Source organism: Furipterus horrens, unplaced genomic scaffold (assembly GCF_987537825.1).
Source record: "Furipterus horrens unplaced genomic scaffold, mFurHor1.1.pri manual_scaffold_1, whole genome shotgun sequence".
In the NCBI taxonomy this organism is placed as follows: domain Eukaryota; kingdom Metazoa; phylum Chordata; class Mammalia; order Chiroptera; family Furipteridae; genus Furipterus; species Furipterus horrens.
Genome location: NW_028327171.1, coordinates 107,479,713 through 107,503,737, shown reverse-complemented (window position 1 = coordinate 107,503,737; position 24,025 = coordinate 107,479,713). Strand labels below are relative to the sequence as shown.

Genomic DNA, 24,025 nt, shown 5'->3' with positions numbered 1-24,025 from the left:
GGGCACTGAGGAGGGAGAGGACTAGTATGAAACAGCTCACACTCAGGGGATGAGAAATCCCACCCTCCCCGCACTGTAATGTGACTGAGAAGCATGATCTCCATTCATTCTTAAAACAGAAATCAGTGTCTTGCTTTAAGACACTTTAATACCATCTATAAAACTCTGTTACCAAAACACAAATCTATTGATTAGGGTGAGATAATTCACATTACAACAGCTTTCTTCTTTTTTACAGAACATCTTACCAGAGGGTAAAACCTGTCAAGGTTTTCTCATTGTATTTCAGTGGGTTTTGTTTTATAAAACTTAGCTTTCAGGTACAGGTGTATTTCATTAGCTGAGGCCTCTTGGACACCAAAGCAGCTCCAGAAGGGTCTGTGTTATGGTTTATGATGATGGGTTCATACGCATTTGGGAGAAGGGCCATTAGTGAAGTCTTCACTTGGGAGGTTGATGGCATGAACACCCAGGTTCATCTCATGGGGCTCAGATGGAGTCTGAGTGGGGCTCAGTGCAAAATAAAATGGTGAGGTGACTTATTTCAAATATTATTAAGAAGTTCAAGATAATGACAGCAGAACATTAAACCAAGAGTGGGGCCCGTCTGTGGGTGGGGCTCCGTGAGACTGTGAGGCCAGCCCTAGGTTGGGGCAGATGCAGTGTGGATACTTGGTGTGACAGTGAAGTGCTCAGAAGAGAGAGGTGAGGCCAATGAGCCATAAAGCTGTTCTATTCACCTTTGAGATATTTTACCTTTTGAATTTGATTCTGCTTAAGCTACGGGTAAATGAGCCATTCCTGAGATCATACATTGGTGAGGCAGTGGGGATGAACTATATACAGAAGAATGATAATATCTGTGGTCATGGACCGAGCTCCTTCCTGTAGACCAAGCCTCGTACAGGTCTGTGCACTACGATTTACTTCATCTTCCTAGAAATGTTCATATAAAGCGGCAGTTAAGATTCAGGCCCTAGGGATGCTGTCACTGAACCCAAGGTCACGGGCCCAATGCTTTGAAAAGTCAAAACTCAAAGCGTCAAAGTTTGGAGTAAGGAAAGGTTTATTGATAGAGAAGGCGGCAACCGAGAAGACGGGAGACTTAGGTATGCCTCAAAGCCATCTTGCTCGCTGGACTCAGTTAAGGGTTTTTACGGGGCAGGAGGAACAGGTATGCAGAAGCGCTGCTGAGGCAAGTTTTAATTGGAGAACTTGGAACTTGACCATTTATGGTAAGGGGTGTTAGCGCTGTGTCTTCCTGGACATCTGACCCTTCACTTCTGAAAGGGTTCTGGCATTCCAGTTCCAGTTATTTCCCATGCCTTTGGTTCCCCGTCTGTTGGGCTGAAGGTGAGGAGACTGGTGCAGGTGCAGGTGGAAGTCACAGTTCTCTCTGTGCATGCTTTGGCTGCCGTGGCCTGGGGTTTTAGTCTGTTGTCCTGAAAAGCAACTTCCTATCTTGTTAAACAGTATAGGACTAGTTTGAGCTGGTTCTCTGGTTACAACACCTGGATTCAAATCCCACTGGCTGTGAATCCTTGGGCAAGTTACTTAACCCCATTGTGTGCCTCAGTTTCCTCATCTGTTAAAGGGACTAATGAGTTACCTGCCTTATAGGGTGATGTTAAGATTGAATGAGTTCCTCTGTTTTAATCTGTTTGTCCAGTGACTGGCACATAGTAAATGTTTAACAAATGTTTGCTGCCGTGATGGTGATGATAAAGGAGAAGGAGCGGGAACAAAAGAAGTAGAAGTGGTGACCCCTCCGTGGTTAAGTAGTAGGATTTCCTTTTTGCACCGGAGGAATCTGTAACACAGGGTGCTTAGGGGAATTGTCCAAGGTCACCCAGTGAGTAAACAGGCTGTGCTCTTTCCTCTACCATGGTGCCACTTATGGACTCTTTCTGGTTTGGCCTAAATGCCTCAAGTGCACTGAACTTGAGAGTAGATGGATCACTAAACCTGCATTACTGATTCCAAGTCCCCCATTCATCCACCCACCCATCCTTGCCAAGCACCCATGTGTGCTTGGTGCTGACGGGAGCAGGGACTGACAGGTGCAGTGACAGGTGCTATGTACCTTGTGACTGTCCATGGCTAGGGGACAGGAGCACAGGGACCTTGGAGAAGGCTCCGTGGGGAGAAGTTCTAGCCTGGGCTTTGGGGAAGAACAGGAGACAGGGAAGGGGGGTCGCGCTGTGTACTGTGGAAGTCGTAAAAGGCGGGCAGTTCCTTCGGCCTCACAGGCAGGCAGCACTGGGATGCAGGCGACACCCCCGAGCAGTGAGCACTGAGAAGAGGCTGGGCCACAGAAGCCTGGGCAGCCACACCCTCTCTTCTTTGCTCAGGTCGGAGGAGAGCCAGGCAAGAGGGCGTTTGGTGACACAGGGCTTTGTGGGCCCTGGCCTTTGATGTCAGTCAGCACTCACTTGGAGGGATTGTCTGCACTGCCATCCACCCCCAAAATTTACCTGCTCTCCTTCTCTCCCAGGGTCAGTGGACTTTCCCCTTTCATGGGTGACAATGATAATGAAACCTTAGCCAACGTCACCTCGGCCACCTGGGACTTCGACGACGAGGCGTTCGATGAGATCTCCGACGATGCCAAGGATTTTATCAGCAACTTGCTGAAGAAAGATATGAAGTAATAAGTTGGGATTTCACTCTTTTCAGCTTCTCCACTCAGTAGACTGGGGTCTGAAGGCAGCGGTTTCCTTTGCCTGTCATGGGTCCCTCTGCACCCAAGGAGGGGAGGGTGGGCATTGTGAGTGTGTGTGTGGGGGGGGGGTCTTTCTAGGCCCCTGCTCCCCTGTGTCAGGCACCCTACTTGGCTTTAGAAGCACTGGAACCTCCCTCGAAAAGCAACACTTAGCCACGTGTCGCGGGGAGAGTGGCTGTTTGTTGTATATGAATAATGAGAGCCCCTGTTATTTTCTGTGTACAGCTGTAGGCTGTAGAAGCCCTGCTGAAACCTCAGCCCCTCTTCAGGGTTGCACAGGAAGGATCCCGTTTGTGGGTCCTGATCATATCCCTAGACTAGCCTGGTTTGGTGTTTTTATATCTAAGTTATATAAGAACTGCCTGCCTGACCATGGCCTTCTCCCACTGGCCAAAGTTAGGCTGTGATCCCAGACCACTGGGCTCAGCCCCCTCCCAGCTCCATCTCTGTCCCTCCATAACAGTGTAGCCTCTGAGGTTCCCCAGAGGTTCCTGGGGCCGCCTGGAGCTGCCCAAGTGGTCTGTGGATGAATATATAAAGCAGTTGTGTGCAGGTGTGTAGGAAAAAGCCGTGAGGAAAGGTCAGACACACAAGACACTCAGTAAGTGTTTCATTGATGGAAGAATGGAGGTTGAAGTTGCAGAGGAGCCCAGAGCAGAGGAGGAGATGTCAGGGGAAGCCTTGAGTGTGGCTGAGACAGAATTCATTGGTAAGGAATCATCTGGTGAGGGGAACCAACTAAATAAGTCAGGAAGGTGCGAGGGACTACATGAGGGTAGGGAGAGCTGGCTCACCCTGGGGGAAGGGAATAGTGGGGCTGTCAGCTGAGAGCAGTTGGCCTGCTGGGCTCCCCCTGCCCTCTGTAAGAAGGTGGCCAGATGAGGCAGGGCCTGGCTCCAGGGCCCCAGGGAGTTGTATCTGGCAATAAGAAGCTATTATAAGCTTTGACCGAGAAGGGTAGTGCTGAGCAAGGTGTTGTGACAGAGGGTGAGAAAGGGAGGGGCATCCCAGCTCTCTGGCAGGAGGCTCTGGCGTGGCCAGGTGACTTAGAAGCCTAGGCATTGCCCTGCCCACCCGACCCACAGATCCCCTACACTGTTGGTCATCTTGCTCCCCTCTAGGAGAAATTCTGGCTGGGACAGGAGAGCACAGCTGCTAGGAGTGCAGAGCTGGAGGGTCTCTCAGATGGGTCTGTCTGGTGTTCTGGTTAACCACCTGCTCTCAGTGCCCCTAGCCATCTCACGGCTGCCTTGTCTGGAGGCTGCATTCCACACGCCGTGCCTGTGAGGTCTTCCAGTGTTTTTCTGTCACGGTCTTTGTATCAGGAGTAGGCATGACCTAAAGAGAATCTGGATGCTGTAGGGGTCTAGAATGCCTTCCAGTGTGAGGGATCCCCACTCCCAAGGTGCCTCAGGGAAATGCAGACCTCTTTCCCAATAACTCTGGTCTAAAGATGGCTTCATTCACCGAAGATGTGATAAAGGAGGTATTATATATATATATCTTACTTTCTCATCTGACCTTGAATAAATGCAATGAGCTGTGTTGGCCCCTCTATGCTCATAAAATGTACTCATCAAAAAACTGATTTCAAATAGATCAAAATATTAGAGTCCCATAAACTTAATTTTAGCAAGTTTCGTCAACCAGAAATCTTATCTATCAGCACTTTTTTTAATGTTTTTCCATTATAAAAGTAATACCCATAAATTATAGAAAATTGAATATAAGAAAATTAAAATAATTCATAATCCATTTATCTAAAGATCATTACATTTGGCTATTCTTAGCAAATGTACTTATGATGATTTTTCTATGTATGTTAACATCTAGTTCTTTGGGCTGTATTAGTCCTATTACAATTAATGTGGTGGCCCTGAAATATTTCTGGATCCCCAGACCTTTCAGAAAGATTAAGTGAGTTTCAGTGGGGTTCTCAGGTTGTCATAATGCATAGGTTGTATGTAGGACATAGCTCTTTGAGTTTTAATAGAAAAAAACCTGGTCCTCAACCTCAGTATAAGACATGAGAGTTTAGGGATTCTCAGAGATTTGGGCCTAATGTTTCACTCACCCCTCCACCAGAGATGCAGAAGGATTAGGTCTCTGTAGCCACCAACTCCCATTTGACCAGCATAATGACCCCACCCTGGAAAATGGTGCCAGCCGTTTCCAGACATGTCTGCCCTCCAGCACATACCCATCCTAGACCTCAAGAACAAGTCATGTGACTCTAGTTGCTTACTTCATGGTTACTCTGCATCTAATCTGTAACCCAGAGCAAGAGAGGAAAAGGCCAGGCACACAGCGACCCTGGTCATGTTGGTTGGACTGGGAGGAGAGCCCTGGTTTCTTCCCTGTGGGACTCGGGACACATGTGCTCCCATTTCTGATCTGACCAGCAGTCTCTGAGGTCCAGCTTAGAAATCTTCTGATCTCTGCCTCTGCCAGAAGCCGCCTGAACTGTACCCAGTGCCTTCAGCACCCATGGCTAATGAAAGACACCAAGAACATGGAGGCCAAGAAGCTCTCCAAGGACCGGATGAAGAAGTACATGGCAAGAAGGAAATGGCAGGTAATGATAAGGTCACTTTGGACTGGAACATTGCTCCTCATATTTGCTTTTTCAAGCCATCCTCATTCCTAACTTACCCCAGCCTCACTCCAAAAATGTTTAAATCTGTTTCTGAAATAGTCTGAGACCAAGACTGACATTTCATGTCTTCGGGGCTAGGGATGAGCAATGTCACTGTTAGGACTATTTGACAACCCTGGACAATGTGATCTCCTTAAAGGTAGTGTGACGCTCTTACATTTCTTTGTGATGAGTGGGGAGGGCACATGATCTACAACATGGCCCCACCCTCTAGGGAGAGTGTAAGTTACTAACTACATGTCTTTAGGCAAGTGAATTAACCTTACTGTGCCTTTGTTTTCTCCTCTTAGAGTGGGGACAATACCAGTGTCACAGCATTATTGTGAGAATTATATGAGATAATCTTCATCTGGCCTTTAGCGCATTGCCTGGCACAGAGCACATGTTCAAAAATGATACCAGTAGCTAATATGTATGGCGGGCTGGCCGTGTGTCAGAAAACATTCAAAGCACTTTCTATGCATTGTCTTAATCCTAGAGGTAGATATTATATTGTTTCCACTTTTCAAACAAACTGAGGCAGAGAAAGCTTAGGAAAGTCACCCAGAATCACTGTTAGTAAGTGGGAAAGGCAGCATTCAAACGCAGAGCCTGGCTCCAAAGCACACAGTCTTCACAATGACACAAAATTGCCTTTGATTGTTAGGTGATGACACAGAGAACTTGTCATCATCTACTGTATTAGCTTTACTAACACTATTAGTGCTATAAAATTCCCGGGCTACTGGATGGTATATGGTTTCTACACTCAAAGAATGAATAATGTAATGGAGGAACTAAAGCAAATAGACATAAAAGGACAACACCCACCAAGAATTATAAACCATCAGTATAGCTCTCCATAGCCATATATGTGAGTGTGGGCAGGAGAATGGAACCAGTATGCCAGGCTTGGATGTGGTTGTGAGGAGATGCTGCCAGTGCCGGAGCTTGAACTTGGTCATGGAACACAGGCTAGAACACAGAAGAAGGGATGACAGCACAGGCAGAGGGAAAGGCACGGAGGCGGGAACTGAACCTCACCTGGTTATGCTGACCTGATGGGAGCAGAGTCTTTTACCTGGGCAGTCAGGGGACCTAGGGCATTTGGACCTGCCTCTGTGGCAGAGAAAAAGGAACTCGCTGTTTTAGGGGCAACTGGGACACTAGTAATTTTCTAGATGACTAAACCCCAGTTCCCTCACAAGAAAACTGCACATGAAGTTTGAGAGCAGGAGTGGAGAGAGATGAGGGGCTTTGGGTGGGCAAGTGTAAGGGACTACCACCCTGTGTTCAGGCACACTCCCAGAGTGGGTGTCAGTTCTTGATTCCCACCCCACCTCCACCCCATGTGAAGATTTAGGTGGATCTCCTGGCCTCCCTCAGGTGCCTGGGGAGTTGAAATAGCTGTGCTGCTTACCTTATCCTCTGGTTCCATTAGAACCCACTGGAATCAGAGTAGCAATTTTTTTTTTTTTTTTTTTTTTATTGATTGATTTGAGAAGGGGCGGGGAGAGAGAGAGAAGCATTGATATTTTTTTTTTGTTCCACTTATTTATGCATTCATTGGCTGACTCTTGTTTTTTTAATTGTTGTTCTATTACAGTTGTCCCATTTTTCTCCCCATTGCTCTCCCCTGCCTCACCCATCTCCCCTCTTCTCCCACAGTCAATCCCTACTCTGTTGTCCATGTCCATGGGTCATTTATACGAGTTCCTTGACTAGACCCTTCCCCTTCTTTCCCTCCTTTGCCCCTCTCTCCTCCCTTCTGGTCACCGTCAGTCTATTCCTTGTTTACATGCTCATTGGTTGACTATTATATGTGCCCTGACCAGAGGTCAAACTGGCAACCTTGACGTATCAGGATGATAGTCTAACCAACCGAGCTCCTCAGCCAGGGCAAGTAGCAAATAATCTTACAAACAAAACAGGGTCCACACAAATCAAAGATTGACTTTATTAATGACGCTATGGCCGATAGATCTCAAAGAAATAGCGGTTTTTCTGGAGCAGTCAGGGAAGCTGGGGTGGGAGTGGGGCAGTGCTCAGAGCACGTCTCATTGGGCTCTGCCTGGATGAGGCTGTGGGTGAAGGGGCAGCCTTATCGCTTCAGGCTCCCTGCCAGCATGGACACATGTGCTGGTGAACCCACCCCCGGGCAGGCATGGCGGAGAGATAAGAAAATGGGAGATGAAGCAAATGGACTTTTTTAGTCAAATGAGTCAGGAACTGTAATTTGTGTTGATTTTAATCACTTAATTTCTTTGTTGTTGTTGTTTACACTGTTATTAGTCATGGGATTTTCTGGAAGTGGAGTAGAATTTTGGGAAGAAGAGGGAAGAATTCAGAGAAGGAATTTTATAGTCATTTTAATGTAGGTGGCAGCATTTGGAAATGATATTTTCACAAAAACATTGGCTAGGTTTCACAAAAGTAGACCACAAAATCCCACAACATCTCTGAAGCATAATCTCATTGGTAACAGTTCAGCTGCAACTGACCATCTTGTGTTACACTGCTTCCTTAGGAAAATGTTTTCCTGAGGGTGTTCCCTGTCAGAGCAGTGAGGTGCTGGGTGGTGGGGCAGGGTGGGGCGGGCTGTGGTGGAGAGGCAGTAGAGCAGAAGCTTAAGAAGAAGGTTCCTGGTTACTGTTCTGGTGTGGTGTTCATGAAAGACCCAGGGGGAGGAAGTAATGTGGAATCAAATCCCTACACATGAGGCCGTATAGAGAGCACTAATCATATTATTGATCTTAGAGTGAAGTTATTCTGAAAGAGGGTATGTTCTTTCATTTATATCAAAACTTTTTTTTAAGATATGATGTTGCACGCATTGAGGGTGGGCAGTTTGAGCAGGATAGCAGGACTTAGGTGTGCAGCAGTAGAAGCAAAGAACTAGGGATTTGGAGACCCATGGACAATCATCTTTATTTTCTGGGAACCACAAAGATCCCAGCAGTATGGACCAAAGGGCCATGGGGAGGAATGCTTTTGGCTCAATACAGCACAGAGTACATTTGACAGTCACATTTGAATATTATGCTCTTCTCATAGGAAATCCTCATCTTGGGGCTGTTGGTGTGTATAGGGTCTATGACTCTGGCTGGCTCTAAGGTAACCAGCTTGACCCGTTTGCCAGGTACTGTCTCAGCATCAGGATAAGATCCTTACGCCCTTCAGGCTTGGGCACACAGGCTGGTTAGCCACCCTACCTGGCTCTCGCAGGGGAGGGAATCCGCTGCATTAGAGAGGCCAATCTACCTGCTTGGAACGCAGGAACCCAGCCTTGGCCATTGCCCTCAGACAAGAAAAAGCCTTCCTCAACACAAGGATGGAACTTAGAGAATCAAAACTTCACTGTCTTTATGTTCCAAAAATTTCCAAAGGTCTTGATCAGGTAAAACAGCAACCAACTGATGGATGAATTGATGTGAATTCTGTCATAGATTATTTTTTTCCTTATAAACATATCTTACATTTCTCCCTGTTTTAGAAATTATATGCTAAATTGTGACATCTGATGGAAAATTTCCCCCTATGTACGGCCTATTTGTTTTGGGGAATATATTTTATTGATTATGCTATTACAGTTGCCCCAAGTTTAGCCCCTTTGACCCCTCTGTCCAGTGCACCCCTTCTCTCCAGGAATCGCACCCACTTAGTTCATGTCCATGGGTCATGCATGTAAGTTCTTTGGCTTCACCTTTTCCTATGTTATTCTTAACTTCCCCCAGACTACTTTGTACTAACCAATTATGCTTCTTAATCCCTGCACCATTTCCCCATTTCTCCCCCTTCCCTTTGCCAGCTGATAACCATCCAAATGATCCCCATATCTATGATTCTGTTCCTATCTGGTTTGTTTAGTTGGATTTTGTTTTCATTTTTTAGGTTCAGTTGTTAATAGTTGTGAGTTTGTTGTCATTTTAATGTTCATAATTTTTATCTTCTTTTCCTTAATTAAGTCCCTTTGACATTTCATATAATAATGGCTTGATGATGATGAACTTCTTTAGCTTTACCTTGTCTGAGAAGCACTTTATATGCCCTTCCATTCTAAATGATAGCTTTGCTGGATAGAGTAATATTTGTTGTAAGTCCTTGCTTTTCATCACCTTGAATACTTCTTGCCAGTCCCTTCTTGCCTGCAAAGTTTCTTTTGAGAAATCAGCTGATAGCCTTGTGGGAACTCCTTTGTAGGTAACTCTCTGCTTTTCCTTTGCTGCTTTTAAGATTCTCTCTTTCTCTTGAACCTTTGGCATCTTAATTGTGATGTGTCTTGGTGTAGTCTTCTTTGGGTCTAGCTTGTTTGGGACTCTCTGTGCTTCTTGGACTTGTATATCTATTTCCTTCACCAAATTTGGGAAGTTTTCCTTATTTTCTCAAATATGCTTTCAATTTCTTGCTCTTCCTCTTCTCCTTCTGGCACCCCTATGATTCAGATGTTGGCATGTATGAAGTTGTACCAGAGGTTCCTAATCCTCTCCTTGTTTTTTTCAATTCTTGTTTCCTCATTCTGTATTGGTTGACTCTTTTTTCTTCCTTGTGTTCCAAATCACTGATTTGAACCCTGGTTTCCTTCCCTTCACCATTGGTTTTGTGTGGATTTTCCTTCATTTCATTTAGCATAGCCTTCACTTTTTCCCTCATGCATTTGCCATACTTGAGCATATCTGTCAAGCCTGTGAGCATCTTTATCACCAGTGTTCTGAATTCTACATCTGTTAGGTTGGCTATTTCCTCATCACTTAGTTCTCCCACTGGAACTTTAATCTGTTCCCCCTTTTGGGCCATACTTCTCTGTCTCTTCATCTTGACAGGCTCCTGTGTATGTTTGCCTCTGTGTCTTAGGTATAGCTGTCACACCTGTTACGTTGTAAGGGGTGGAGCCTTAGGTATTCATCAGTACAGGGCAACCCATTTTACCACGTTGTGGTGCTGTGTGGGGGGGAGGGGTCTGAGAGGGAACAATGCCGCTTCCTCATCACTCGCCCCTTTTCCAGGCACTTCTCCCAGTTCCTTATGGGACTGGTGCCTCTCTAGCTGTTGCCCTGGCTGTTGTTCCCAGAGTGGGTGGGTCTGTGGATGTTCTAGGATTGTGGGGGCCCTTTAAACAAGCACACTCTGCTAAGAGACTGGCAGTTTCTTCCTCTGCCCCAACCAACCCCCACTGGTTTGCACAGTCAGAAGCAATGAGGCTTTATTGTCCCTGGTGCTGGGACCGTGAGCTTCGAGGTCTGGTCTGGTGCTGAGAGCACTCCCCAGGTGTCCCTCCAGACTTTTTAAAACATGTGACTGTGCTTTCTGCCAGCCTGCTGCTGCTGCCACCGCTGCTGCCACCACCACACCACATCTTCTCCACCCCGATTCTGCCCCTCCTACCTGTCTAGATGAATATTTCTTCTTTATAACTTTGTTTGTTGGACTTCCATGCAGCTTGATTTTCTGGAACTTCTGGTTGTCTCTAGTTCTGAGGTAGTTGTATTCCTTCTTAGTTGTGAAGGGAGAAGCAGCGTGTCTGTCTAGGCCTCCATCTTGGCTGGAAGTCCTGTTCTGTTGTCTTTTTTTTTTTTTCATTTCTACTTCACATATATTTTTAAATAATTTATTTATTTGTTTATTTATTTTATTTATTAGAGAGAGGGGAAAGGAGAAAGAGAGGGAGAGAAACATCACTGTGTGGTTGCCTCTCACTCGTGCCCTCAACTGGGGACCTGATGTGCAACCTAGTAATGTGCCCTGACTGGGAATCAAACCGGCAACACTCAGTTCACAGGCTGTTGTCTTTTTAATGTTCATAATTTTGATCTTTTTCTTAAGTAAATTCCTTTAACATTTCATATAATAAAGGCTTGGTGATGATGAACTCCTTTAGCTTTACCTTGTCTGGGAAGCACTTTATATGCCCTTCCATTCTAAATGATAGCTTTGCTGGATAGAGTAATATTGGTTATAAGTCCTCGCTTTTTGTCACTTTGAATACTTCTTGCCAGTCCCTTCTTGCCTGCAAAGTTTCTTTTGAGAAATCAGCTGATAGCCTTGTGGAAACTCCTTTGTAGGTAACTCTCTGCTTTTCTTTTGCTGCTTTTAAGATCCTTTCTTTCTCTTGAAGCTTTGGCTTCTTAATTATGATGTGTCTTGATGTGGTCCTCTTTGGGTCCAACTTGTTTGGAACTCTGTGTGCTTCTTGGACTTGTATGTCTATTTCCTTCACCAAATTAGGGAAGTTTTCTTTCATTATTTTTTTTAAATGAGTTTTCAATTTCTTGTTCTTCCTCCTCTCCTTCTGGCACCCCTATAATTCCGATATTGGCACTTTCGGAGATGTTTCAGAGTGTTCTTATTCTCTCCTTGTTTGTTTGTTGTTGTTGTTTTTGAATTCTTGTTTCTTCATTTTGTTCTAGTTCTGTTTTATGTTCCAAATCATTGATTTGAACCTCAGCCTTTTTCCCATCACTGTTGGTTCCCGTATATTTTTCTTTATTTCACTTTGTATAAACTTCACCTCTTCCTTTGTTTTGTGGCCATACTCAATCTTTTCTCTAAGCATCCTTTTTACCAGTGTTTTGAACTCTACGTCTGACAGGTTGGCTATCTCCTTTTCACTTAGTTATTTTTCTGGAGTTTTTATCTGTTCTTTCATTTGGACTGTACTTCCCTGTCTCAACTTGACAGGCTCCTGTGTTTGCCTCTGTGTCTTAAGTAGAGCTGTTGCACCTGTTATGCTGTAAGAGGTGGAGCCTTAGGTGTGCATCAGTGCAGGGGACCTGGTTCACCACTTTGTGGGACTGTGGGGGAGGGGTCAGAGAGGGAGCAATGCTGCTTTCTCAGCACTTGCCCCTTTTCCAGTTACTTCACCCACTTCCCGTAGGCATCTGGTGCACCTTCAGCTGTTGCCCCGATGATGGTTCCCAGAGTGGGTGGGTTTGTGTACATTCCAGGACTGTGGGAGCCTGTAAAAGAACTCTCCTGAGAGACCAGCAGTTTCTTCCCCCACCCCAACACCCTCTGGCATTCACAGCTAGAAGCAATGAGGCTTTTTTTCCCAAGTGCTGGAATTGTGAGCTGGGTAGTCTAGCCTGTGACTGGGGTCGCTCCCCAGATGTCCTTCCCAGCTTTTATAATGTGGGACCACTTGTTCAGCCAGCCTGCCACAGTCACTGCTGCCACCACTACTGCCACATACGTCCTGTTTGCCATGGCTCCACGGCTCTGCAACTCCTGTCTGGATGAACACTTCCTCTTTAAATCTTTGATTGTCGGGCTTACATACAGTAAGATTTTCTAGCAGTTCTGGTTATTTTCTTTGTTTTGAGGTAGTTTTAATCCTTAGTGGTTGTGCGAGAAGGTGAAACGTGTGCACCTGCACCTCCATCTTGGCCAGAAGCCTACTGCTCTATTTGTTATTGTGAATTTGCCGCCTCCTTGAAAATACCATAACTTTTATCTGCCTTATTCTGGTAACGTCATTAGTCATTTTGTTAATAGAAGAGGAAAGACTTCATTATTCCACATCAACGTGAAGACAGTCCTTCCTGTCACAATCCAGGTGTTTGAAATTAGGGAGCCCAGGGGCTGAAGGGGAGTGTTCCCTGCTACATATTCACGAGTATGAATCCTTCTTTCTGTAGAAGACTAGAGCTGCAGGGAGATTTGAATCTTCTGGTTCCAGGACACAAAGCCTAGAGAAAGGAACTGACTTGCACAAGGTCACACAGTAATCGAACTCTCTTCATTTAGATACTCCTGGCCAGGGCAAACCAATCTGTATCGGATAAAGGAAACTAAGAGGAGAAGGATAGACTCAGAGTTTGGCCAATTAGGAAGTAGCCTGGTCTGACTTTGACTTTGTATGGACAGCTGCCTGTCTTTTACACCTCTTCCACATTCCTGAGGTCAAGGGAAGCTCCCATGGGGAGAGCTGGGTCTCTCAGCACTCTAGCTAGCACAAGAATCAATGTAACAGCCTCCTCCAGAAGAATATGCAAGATTGCCAAGTAGTCTCATTCCCTGCAGGGCCACGTGGTCTCTGCACAGAATTAAGTTGGTCCATCTTCATCTCTCACCTCTTTCCTCACTCATCATCTCCACCTGGGGCGTCCTGGGTTCTATTCATAGTGACCCAGTTTCACCATAGTGACTAGAGGGCCAGAACCTACCCACACCCCACAGTGATGTATTTGAGTTGGTGGATGGCTGGAAGACAGACAGAGCAAGATGAAATGTCTGTCCAAAGTGCATGAAAATAGTCTGCAACAGAGATGGCATGTGACAAAATAGCACAGTGATCGTGGTCACAGCAGTAAGCCACCACTTAAACCACACACACACACACACACACACACACACACACACACACACTTTTCTGTATGGTTCCTTGAGTGGCCTGAAATTTTTTTAGTTTCAAAATAATCTTTCTACTGAAGCATGCTGGCTTTCCAGCTAGTCCAGAATTATGAGGCTTTACTGAAATACTTGGATGTATGAAGTTAATTCAGGAGGAAAATAGCTTTGGCACAGTTTGAGTCCAGTGGGTGGGTGCAAGCCATTTGCTGGTCCTTGCTCACTCAGCATGCAGTCTGCGATGACATCTGCTCTGGATGCATAGCATCAAGGTGCCTGAAGATGCTTTGGGTACAGCGGTGGAAGGAGTTGGCTATGCTTTATGCTTTAGTTTCTTATCTTAGTCATTCCATTGACCTTGGAAAAGGGGTGAGAAGCTTTAATTAAAGGTAAGAAACATAGACACATTGTATATTATTGGGGATTTATTGACCTAAGTCCTATGCTTGGTAGAATTTTCACACTGCAAAGAAATTTTTATCTCAAATTCTGGCTTCCTTTTCGGCAGAAATTCTGTCCACTCTCAAGGTGCCTTGACTCAGAAAAACAAAATGCCACTGCTTTGCATTTCTCTGGGCACTTCTCTCTGATGTCTGGGTGTACATCAGGGAAGAGCACCCCTCCAGAACTTTACTGTGCATTCACAGACTTGTAGTGGGGCCAGACAGACCGTTCCTCAAGATCTCTTAAGTATCTGAATCATAAACAGAACTAAATAAGAGCTTGGAGATCTTGTCCAACCCCTGCCATATGCAGAGAAAAAAACAAGCCCAGAGAGGTTAAATGACTTGCACAAGGTCAATAGGATACTTTTCCCCCTTGCATGAGGACCTGTGGGATCTGTAGTAACTATTTTCTTGACCAATTAAAAGCCTATCACTAGCATTGTTTTATGAGAAACAGCCCACTGGGCCCCGTCAGCAATAAGTCTTTGGAGCTGTCTTGGCCTGCAGTTGCTTTATATAAACTATCCCTTTTATGGGAGTTGAAGCACAGTATGAAAAGGGTTTTTGTCTCATGTTGACCTTGTTTAGTCACATTAACGCACACATCGGTTCCAGGCCCCATTCCATTCTCCGAACATCTTCTGCACACTGATAGTGTTGAGCAGAGCAAGGTTGGGCTTGCTTCTCTGGCAGAACCTCAGAACTGGGGAGGCCATCGTCCACAGACAGCTGCTTCTCCTGGGCTGTGCTCCTCTCCCTGTGCCCCACTCCCCAGTGGGAACCAGGGGCACTGCCTGAGCCCAATCCCAGTGTACATTTTCCAGAAAACAGGCAATGCTGTGAGAGCCATCGGAAGACTGTCCTCTATGGCAATGATCTCAGGGCTCAGCGGCAGGAAGTCCTCAACAGGCTCACCGACCAGCCCTCTCAATGCAGACAAGCTAGAGTCCGAAGGTAAGGAGCTCCAGGAGGATTTCTCCAACTGGCTGGAGAAAGGAAGGCCTGGGGGAAGGACGGGCATTTTAAGAAGGACTTTTTTGGGGGGAGGAAGGGGCTGTTTTTTGATAATACAATGTATAGGGATTAAATTCAGAACTACTTTTAGGTTACTCTGACAATTACTAAGTCTAGTAATTAGTCTTTAATTGTTGTAACTTAAGTTTACCTATTTTCAGAGGGAAAATTATTTGTCCATCAGAACTAGATGACCTCCGCTATTCTTTTCCCTATGGTTTACATAAGAATTAACAAAGCCTTAATTAAAAGCTTCCTTTTTTTTCTCATTACAAAAGTGATATTTAATGTAGGCAAGCATAAAACTTAAGTCACATATAGTAGTGTACTTTTTAAAAGTATCCAATATTTTTAGTCTGTTTTCCTTTTAAATAAAAATTAACTCATATAGTCCACATTCATTTGGCATTTTTTATGCTGCTGAAACATGTCATTTGAACTGGTGGACTGTGATTGGAAGGGCTTCTCCTGGAGACCAGTAGGGCTAGTTACTTGCCCACTGTTGATGCTGCCCTGTCCATCTCCTCAGTAAATGCCTCCGCCTCTTCCTGCAACAGATGCATGCAGGGTCTGGCCCTTATCTCCTTGAGGTGCCTTGTTTGGCCAGAGATACCCCTCTAGCCCCTGCTGCCTGGTGTCCAAAGGTGAGAAGCTGAGTCCAGATCCCTTTTGTGCACAAAGGCAGTGTTATGGGAGAGGCCACATGCTCCAATGCAGCAGGGACAGAGTCTGCAGCACATGGGTCTGGTCCCTCTAATCCACTCCTGCCACTCCTAGATGACCTACAAATAGTTTGAACGGGAGGAAGAGCCCCTCCAAGTTCTGGCTTTTCCCTGAACCAATCCCAAATCCTGGTCGGCTGTCCTACACCCTGAAAGCAGTGTAAGCCAGGAAACTAGAATTCCTGGCAAGTCAAGGATGCCTCTAGGACCTGACTGCCCCCTACTAGGGAGCAGGAAAAGCCCGCTGCTACTGGGGGGGGGGGGGATAGAGGGGCACAGCGACCAGGAAAGCTGGCGTAGTTTCATCCTTCTTAGATACCCTCAACTGAATCCTGAAACAATGTGAAATGCAGCCAAAAATCCTTTTTGAAGATTATTTCTTTTTCATCGTGCCAGCATAAGGGGGTGGGGGGAGTCCAAACATTTCCCCAGTTTGGTCACAGTTTTCTCTTCTGCCAAAACCATTTGGCAGCGAGCCAGCCTGTCCCCAGGAGAAAGGTGTGCTGATGATTCAGTCCTCTAAGATGCCTTTTTTGCCAAATTAGAGCTACTTAAAACAAAAATTTTAAGTCAGCTTTTTTAAACTAGGGAAGAGACAAGAACAAGGAATGCAGAAATGACCACATCTTCTCCCCTGTCTTCTAGGAGATGTCACGCAGGCTTTCCTGGAGGCTGTTGCTGAGGAAAAGCCCCATGTAAAACCCTATTTCTCTAAGACCATTCGTGATTTAGAAGTTGTGGAGGGAAGTGCTGCTAGATTTGACTGCAAGATCGAAGGTAAGTTGAAGCTGCTCTTCCCTTAACTACAAAAGGGGCTTGGCTGGTTGGTGGGCCCCGATGGTTTGCCCTGGGCAGGGTGTCAGCTCTGGGAGCAATTAGGTACAGCCAGGCGTGAGGGAAACTGGGTCAGGAGGAGTTGGCCCATGTCCCCACTCTTCCTCCTGAAGATGAGTGCCATTCAGTGGCTTACCCAGGGGCACAGTTGATGTTTCATTTACTTCCTTTAGCCACTAGACTCAAATTAAAAGTATTTGGCTATGGAACATGCTTAATGAAATGAAGTTTTAAGTTTTAGGGAGCATGTGCCCATGAGAGCCTCTCACAAGGAGGCTGGCCCAGAGCACAGGATGGGCAGTCAGCAGCTCTGCTGCTTGTCACGGGCTGTGTGACCCTGGGCCGTGATCGAATTCCGGAGCCTCAGGCCCTCACCTGTAAGACAACGTCTACTGTCCTGAGTGACGCTGGGGACTCTTAGATGACATATGTGAAAAGAAAAACCTCTTAAGTCCTTGAAAGATGTGTTGTCAGGGAAAAGCTGTGGGGTTTGTAAGCGCAGAGAGTGTGCAATGTGATCTCCGACTGGGGGAAGCCGGGCCCCAGGCCCCTGCGCCACCCGCCTCATGCTTCCCCGCTGGCCAGGAGAGTGCAGCCACAGGGTCAAGGGACCTGAGGGGTCTTAGCTCAGCACATGAGAAATCAGCAGTGCTGGTGGTACAAACATTTCCCTTTCCACAGACTGCACATTCTGGGGAGGTAAAGGAACAGTAAGATAGGCTTCGAGTCCGTGACTGTCGTGTGCCAACCAGAGCAGAGGGTCACCTCCCATCGCGATCTGACTCCATAAAGCACAAGTGCTCATTGCGCAGCGTCCCCAAGACTGCACAGCATGGGACAGTCAGCACAAACCCTATTTCCCGCTTAGTAAGATTCTCCAGCAATGTGGCTAGATAGTGCCTTTGGGTAAAGTAACCCAAGTTAGGAATGAAAAAACAAATTTTTACCTGTCATTATGTTATCAAAATGCCTAGTAAATGCCTTTCCCACCATAAACTTCCTCTCTTCTCGTTCAGTTTTTTAAATGCGATGCAGTGCTTTGCCGGTGAGGCCGCACGCAGACCGGAGCCTTTGCCGCAAGTCCGCAGGCTGCTGCTTGTAGTTCGCACCACCGTCATTGCCTCTGGGTTTTCTCGAGTTCTTCCCTTTTTCCTTTTTCTATTTTTAAAAAAATTATTAGAACATAATGACTGTCATCTTTGTACTTTGCTCTTTGGGATTATTTATTTGCATAACTTTGGAGCACTGAGGAGAAATTAAAGCATATGGATGCTGTTCTGATTGAAACAAAATTCTACCTGAAAGAAATGTTAGAATTCTTAAGTTCTTATATATAATTTTTATTCTGGTTGGGGCTACAATTTTTTTCTTGTAAAAGTACTTCTCCAAAATTTAAGAACAAGTCAGTTAGAATTATTATATTTTTAAAGACATATTATATATATATGTATTTTTAAATGCTGAACTTTGCAGAAACATGATTAATTCATAAACAGAAGCTAATCAATGTGGTCAATTTTCAGTAATTGATAGGCAGCTTATGTCTATGGATCAGACTAAGACGAACACTGTTTACTTTTTCTTAGCAATATTACCAGCTCCTCTAACTTATGTTTTATAGAGCTGTTGTCAGCTTTGAGTTATAGATTACGTGCCATATAGCTCACCCATTTTTAGTGTACCATTCAATTATTTTTAGTAAATTTACAGAAATGTGCAATTATCACCACATGTTTTAGAACATTTCCATCACCCCCAAATGACCCCGTGCCCATTTGTTCTGAATCTTACTTTTTATTTAAATTTATTTAAGTTCAACTTTTATACAAGATGAAAAGTTTTCATTTCATCCCAGAAGATATTTGGCTCTGGGCATGTAGCTAGACTAGATTTGGGGCCGGGTTCCAGGTAGTACTCTGTATCTGTATAAAGCGGGGAGGTAGGGCATGCCCCACATGGATGGGAGATGGGCAAACTGCAGGACACCCCTTGTGGAGCTTCAGGTGTTAGAATTTACAATACATGCCCTCTTCAAATGTAAATATCAAAACAGCTGCTAAAAGGCAACATCATAGTTTCTTTCCTTTACTGCATTAATCAATAGAGGTAGCTTGGGAGTTCTTTACATGCATTGATAAGAAATTTTGAATGATAGTTTCTGCTACTTGTGTTCCCTCCTCTGATGCAGGATACCCAGACCCTGAGGTTGTCTGGTTCAAAGACGACCAGTCCATCAGGGAGTCCCGCCACTTCCAGATAGACTACGATGAGGACGGGAACTGTTCTTTAATCATTAGCGATGTGTGTGGGGATGATGATGCCAAGTACACCTGCAAGGCCGTCAACAGTCTTGGAGAAGCCACCTGCACAGCGGAACTCATTGTGGAAACCATGGAGGAAGGAGAAGGGGAAGGGGAAGAGGAAGAAGAGGAAGAGTGAAACAAAGCCAGAGAGAAGCAGTTCCTAAGTCATATTACAAAGACTATTTCTCTAAAGCTCAAAAAACCCAAGATAGTAAAAGCATCTAGTGTGATTCATTATCTAGTTAGGTCATTTGGGGGTCAGTTCTTCAGCAATAGCAGTTTATACTTAGCAGCGTAATTGAAGGGCATTAATTTCAATTAGCTGGCACCTTAAGATACTAGTACAGCTAGATTTCATTTTGGGAAATCACAGTAACTTGCCCGACCAGTTGACTTAGAGAGAAAGCAACCAAAGAAATATTTTTCTGGGCAAGGTCTCAAATTCCCCAACTGAACGCACTCATGAAAAACAAGGCCCTGCAACCACAGGTCAGCCCTGAGGCCGCTGCAGATGGAGGTCTCTCTCCTGGCTCCTGACTCCAGGGAGCTGGGTCTTCTCCAGACTGCAGCACTTCATTCTGAAAGCAGTTGAGCTGTTTTAACTTACGAGGCACATTTTATTCCAAAGTATAATGCAGACATTCAGATTTTCATTCCCCCTGTTCTACCTGCCAGTTTTTCTGGATCTCAACTTGCCATGAGGTTAAGCACTAAGGACGTGACACTTAGATTCTGAAGACAAGTCCCCTGCTCATGGACAGCTGGCTTCCTTAGGAAAATAAAACCTCCTTTCTTCCCAAAGCAGTAAGACATCTAAATTTATCCCTTTGCAGATGTCTAGCAGCTTCAGACATTTTTATAAGAACCGGTAGGGGGAAAAATATCCTTGCTACGTGCTTTTCTTCAGAAACCAGGATTCATATTTGTGTTGTTATAGAATATAAGCTCTGCATGTATGGTAAAGATTTTTGTGTTTGTATGAAAAACTAGTTTGCTGAAGAGTTAGTCTTAGTTATTTATTGGCCACTATGAAACAGATTTCAACTGATGAAGAGCTGTAAAACTCTACATGCTTGGGAGTCTCCTTCAGGACAGTCTGAGTTTAATACACCTTCATTCTGAACGTTCTCCAGAGAACTCTACCCAACTTGTGGGTTCCACAGAGGTTTTTTCTTGAATGTGCATCAATCATGCCTTGCCCCCAACCTTGAACTATAGTCTTAGACCTGATAAATGCACTCAGACTTGCATCTTTAGGAATTTTTAACTTTCTTTCACTATATTGGCACTTAAATTTTTCTTTATAAGACTTTATGAGGGTCTTAAACAAAAACCATAAACTGATATACCTAATAATACATTTCCTCTGTGTGTGTGTGTAACATTCCAAATACTTTATTCTTTCCCACTGTTTGTAAAGTGCAGTGATTTAATATTTCAAGGAGCTTTTTAATAGTTCCTCAAGAACCAATTTTAATTTACTTCAGTGCAATCCCACACAGTATCAACATTAGAATTTTGATAGTATTAGTCTTATGTTATCTTCCATTCTATCTTATCTGCTTTTTGCTGCTAGTTTCAAATTGCCAGTTTTTTTCTTTTTTCTTTTGAAACAGTTACAGTGTTTTTCATAATAGCCACAGTATTGCCACAGTTTAGTATAACAAAGGGTTTTTAATTTGATTTAGAGTATTCATAGCTTTTCTTCATCACTTTTGTGTTTAGACTATAATCTTTGTGTGTGTGCGTGTTGTGTGTGCGCATGTGTGGTGTGTACGTTTGTTTACAGGTTTTTGATGCCTCCTTGGAATTGTGTTAATGTTCTCCCAGTTTATTATGCCATCAGAAGGGTAAATAAGAACACTACAACTGTAGTTAGCTCACAATGTTTAAATAAAGGCTACCACAGTGCATGCGTTTTGTTCAGTCTTTGCGGCTGTCTCTTTCTTCCCATGCCCCCGTTGTAGGCCACTCAGACAGAACTTGCAAACTGAAAATAAATGCTGTGCTGCCTAAATGGCTTATATGGTTGTGTTTCACTGAGGAACAGGGTGACTGACATAGTTCTTGTTTATGCCAGGTAGCCTGATTTGCACACTTAGTTCAAAATTTCTCTTGAGCATGTTTGGTTCAGTTACATTCTAGATATCTACAGTATGTTCAAAATGCTAAAATCTACATGGCATTTTCAGTATATGACAAAATCATCACCATCACTAATTTTATTTACCAGGGCTTGGTTTGCATTTGTAATTTTGGTGCAATTTATTATTCTCAGCTCAGTGCTATCTTTCCATGTCTTGATATTGAAGCATTTGTTTTCTGGAGAAAGTATCACTCCTGCTTTACAGGAAGTCTTGTTACCAGATATCAGTTGGTGACTTCTCCATGTCTGGAAGTCCAAAAAATATTGTAAATATTCTAGAAAAAAGGCATGCCATCGAATGTTGGCCTAGATAATTAATTTGTCCAGTTAATAAATATTTAAAGTTTTTCATCTTGTTTTTAGGCAACTGCAATCTAAAATTGTTCCTAATGAGAAAATTATCATTTTTTAAAAAAAGGATTTTTTATTCCTTGCTAGTGAAAAAATGCACCATATATATTCTGTACCAGAAAAATAACAAATATATTTTCTTCTGTTCCATTTTCATCCCAGACATATAAAGAACAACCCATTGATTGTTCCATACATTGCAGAGCTTCATATTAAATATTTCTACATATAACTAAAAAGACATGCTAACTGTTGTCAGCTCTAACCTAATTTATATAGTCTCTACTTCTTTTTATCAAAATGTTTGAGTTTTACTTTTCACATTTTACTTGGTTTTAATAAATCTGTGTGGTGAGCATCTGGGGGATGAAGGATCACTGAATCTAAAGAAACTCAATTCTCTACTTTTCAAGAAAACTCAAGTAATGGTATTCTCCTTACCCCTCAGGAACTCCTTCTCTGTATTTTAAGAGGGAGGCTCATGTCTGTGGCAGTGGTTACTGCGGCTCCTTGCCCCCAGCACAGTTAGGACTGCACTCCTGCTCCCTGGCTCAGTGGAGCTGTGCGGCTAGTCCTGGTCGGTGGGCTGTGAGCAGGAGTGATGTACTTCCCCTGTGGGCCAGAGTACGTAAGTACTGGCGCAACACTGTCCATGATGCCTGCCAGCGTGGGAGAGGTTCTACCTGGCTCCCCAGCCAACCCCAAATACATACATAACACAAGCAACAAGCAAACCTTTGTTCTTATAAATCACCAAGATTTTAGGGTTCTTTGTGGCTGCAACATAACCTAGACTATCCTGTTATAAGGTCATCAATGGATTCCAGATCTGTTCTGCCCAATATGGTGACCATGAGTCACAAGTGGCTATTTAAATTTAATTAAAATAAATTAAATTTAAAATAATTCAGTTCCTCAGTCACACTAGCCACATTTCAAGTGTCCAGTAGTCACATATGACTAGAGGCTACCTTATTGGACAGCACAGATTAGAACTTTCTTTAAAGTTCTGTCAGCACTGTTTTAGACAGACTAAGAGGAAAAGGAAAACTCCAAGATTTACTGTGCATGTCACTTTTCAAATTACTGTGAAGTCAAAGCTTAAAAGTTTGTGTAAAATCAGTCTGGGGAGTATGATCTACAGTGTCATCAATTGTATTTGATAATATAGACTGAATACTTACGTTATTGATCTTCATTAATTATATTCATATATATTTTTCACTTTTTAAGACATTTTTTAAAGTACCAGTTCTATGCTTCTCACCACAAAATCTAAATAGGCCTGCAATTCACAAGCAATTACCAGATTACTTGTTATATGAAATAACCAGCTAGGCCAAAAATCTCCTGTCTGTTTGGAACTTGGAGCTACTTGAGATAGGGGAGCACCCAATGAGGACATATGAGAGATGCAAAGAAGAGAGACAGGGTCGCTAGGGCAGAATGCCCTTGACAGTGAATCAAAAGGAAAAGGGAGGGGCTGTCCTCAGAGCTACAATCACTTTAATTTCAGTACCTTTGACCCTCCTTTCCCATTGAAATTGGAAATAGCCAGGAGACCCATACTGTTTGGAGACAACATTAAATTTCTAACTGCTGTCTGCTGTACTGGGGCTGAGTCAGCACTGGCTGGTCCTGGGAGGAGGTTAGTGTAGCTTCCACTTACTCCTCCGCCATCTTGGATCTCCGTCTGTGTTGTCCTTGATGTTATTTCTTTAATCTGTCTGGTTGTATTTCAACTACTCTTTGGTGGATCTTTTTCTCTGGTTAGTTGATTGAGAGTCACTCTGCTCACCTTGTCTTGAGATCTTTTGTGGAGGTGCTGCTAAAACATAATCACACAACCTAGGCAAGAAACCCACACCCTCCAATATCTCCCCCAACTACAATTTCACTATAGGTTGCAAATGAGCCCGTATTAATATACTTGTGGAGATATTGGGACTCTTATTTCATAGGAGAAACAGATAGGAGTTGTTTTAAATGAAGGAAGGGTAACTTTTGAGCGGGAAGTTGATAGAGTAATAATATTAGCAATTGGGATCAAGGTTATGTAAGACAGCAATTAACATTTACACTGTATGTTTGAAAAGGAGGAGAGGGTTACAGTGTGGAGTGAGAAAGTGGAAGTATATAGTATTAGGATTATATAATCGGTATATGCTATATGATTAGCGTGGGAGGGAGGATAGACACAACAGACATCCAGGCAGACAGACAGCCAGAAATTGAAGCAGAGGGCTGAGGAGGTTAGAAGGTAGGAAACAGATTGAGAAAGAATTTTTCAAGAATAAAAATACAGAGTAGAAAATAGCAAGACAGGAAGGGAGAGAGGAAAGAGAGAGAGAAAGTAGAGAAGAGAAGGGTAGGAGAGAGAACAAAAGAAGAAGGGGAGGGAGAAGAGGGGGGGACTGGATTAAAAATTTTTTTAAATATATATTATAAAAAAAATTAGGAGATTAAGACATGATATAAAATTGCAAGATAGAGAGAAAGAGAGAATATA

General features: G+C 44.0%; 1 protein-coding gene across 1 annotated transcript in view; it reads left to right on the top strand.

The window, feature by feature from the left end:
• MYLK (myosin light chain kinase) overlaps positions 1 to 21,036 on the top strand; it is a 186,335-nt gene extending 165,299 nt beyond the window's left edge. The window contains exons 28-32 of the mRNA XM_090277598.1: positions 2,495 to 2,647; positions 5,174 to 5,297; positions 14,971 to 15,100; positions 16,528 to 16,659; positions 18,905 to 21,036. Coding sequence (XP_090133724.1) covers positions 2,495 to 2,647; positions 5,174 to 5,297; positions 14,971 to 15,100; positions 16,528 to 16,659; positions 18,905 to 19,155 — 790 coding nt within the window. The 3' untranslated portion in view covers positions 19,156 to 21,036. The remainder of the gene's footprint in view (positions 1 to 2,494; positions 2,648 to 5,173; positions 5,298 to 14,970; positions 15,101 to 16,527; positions 16,660 to 18,904) is intronic.
• Positions 21,037 to 24,025: the final 2,989 nt, after the last annotated feature.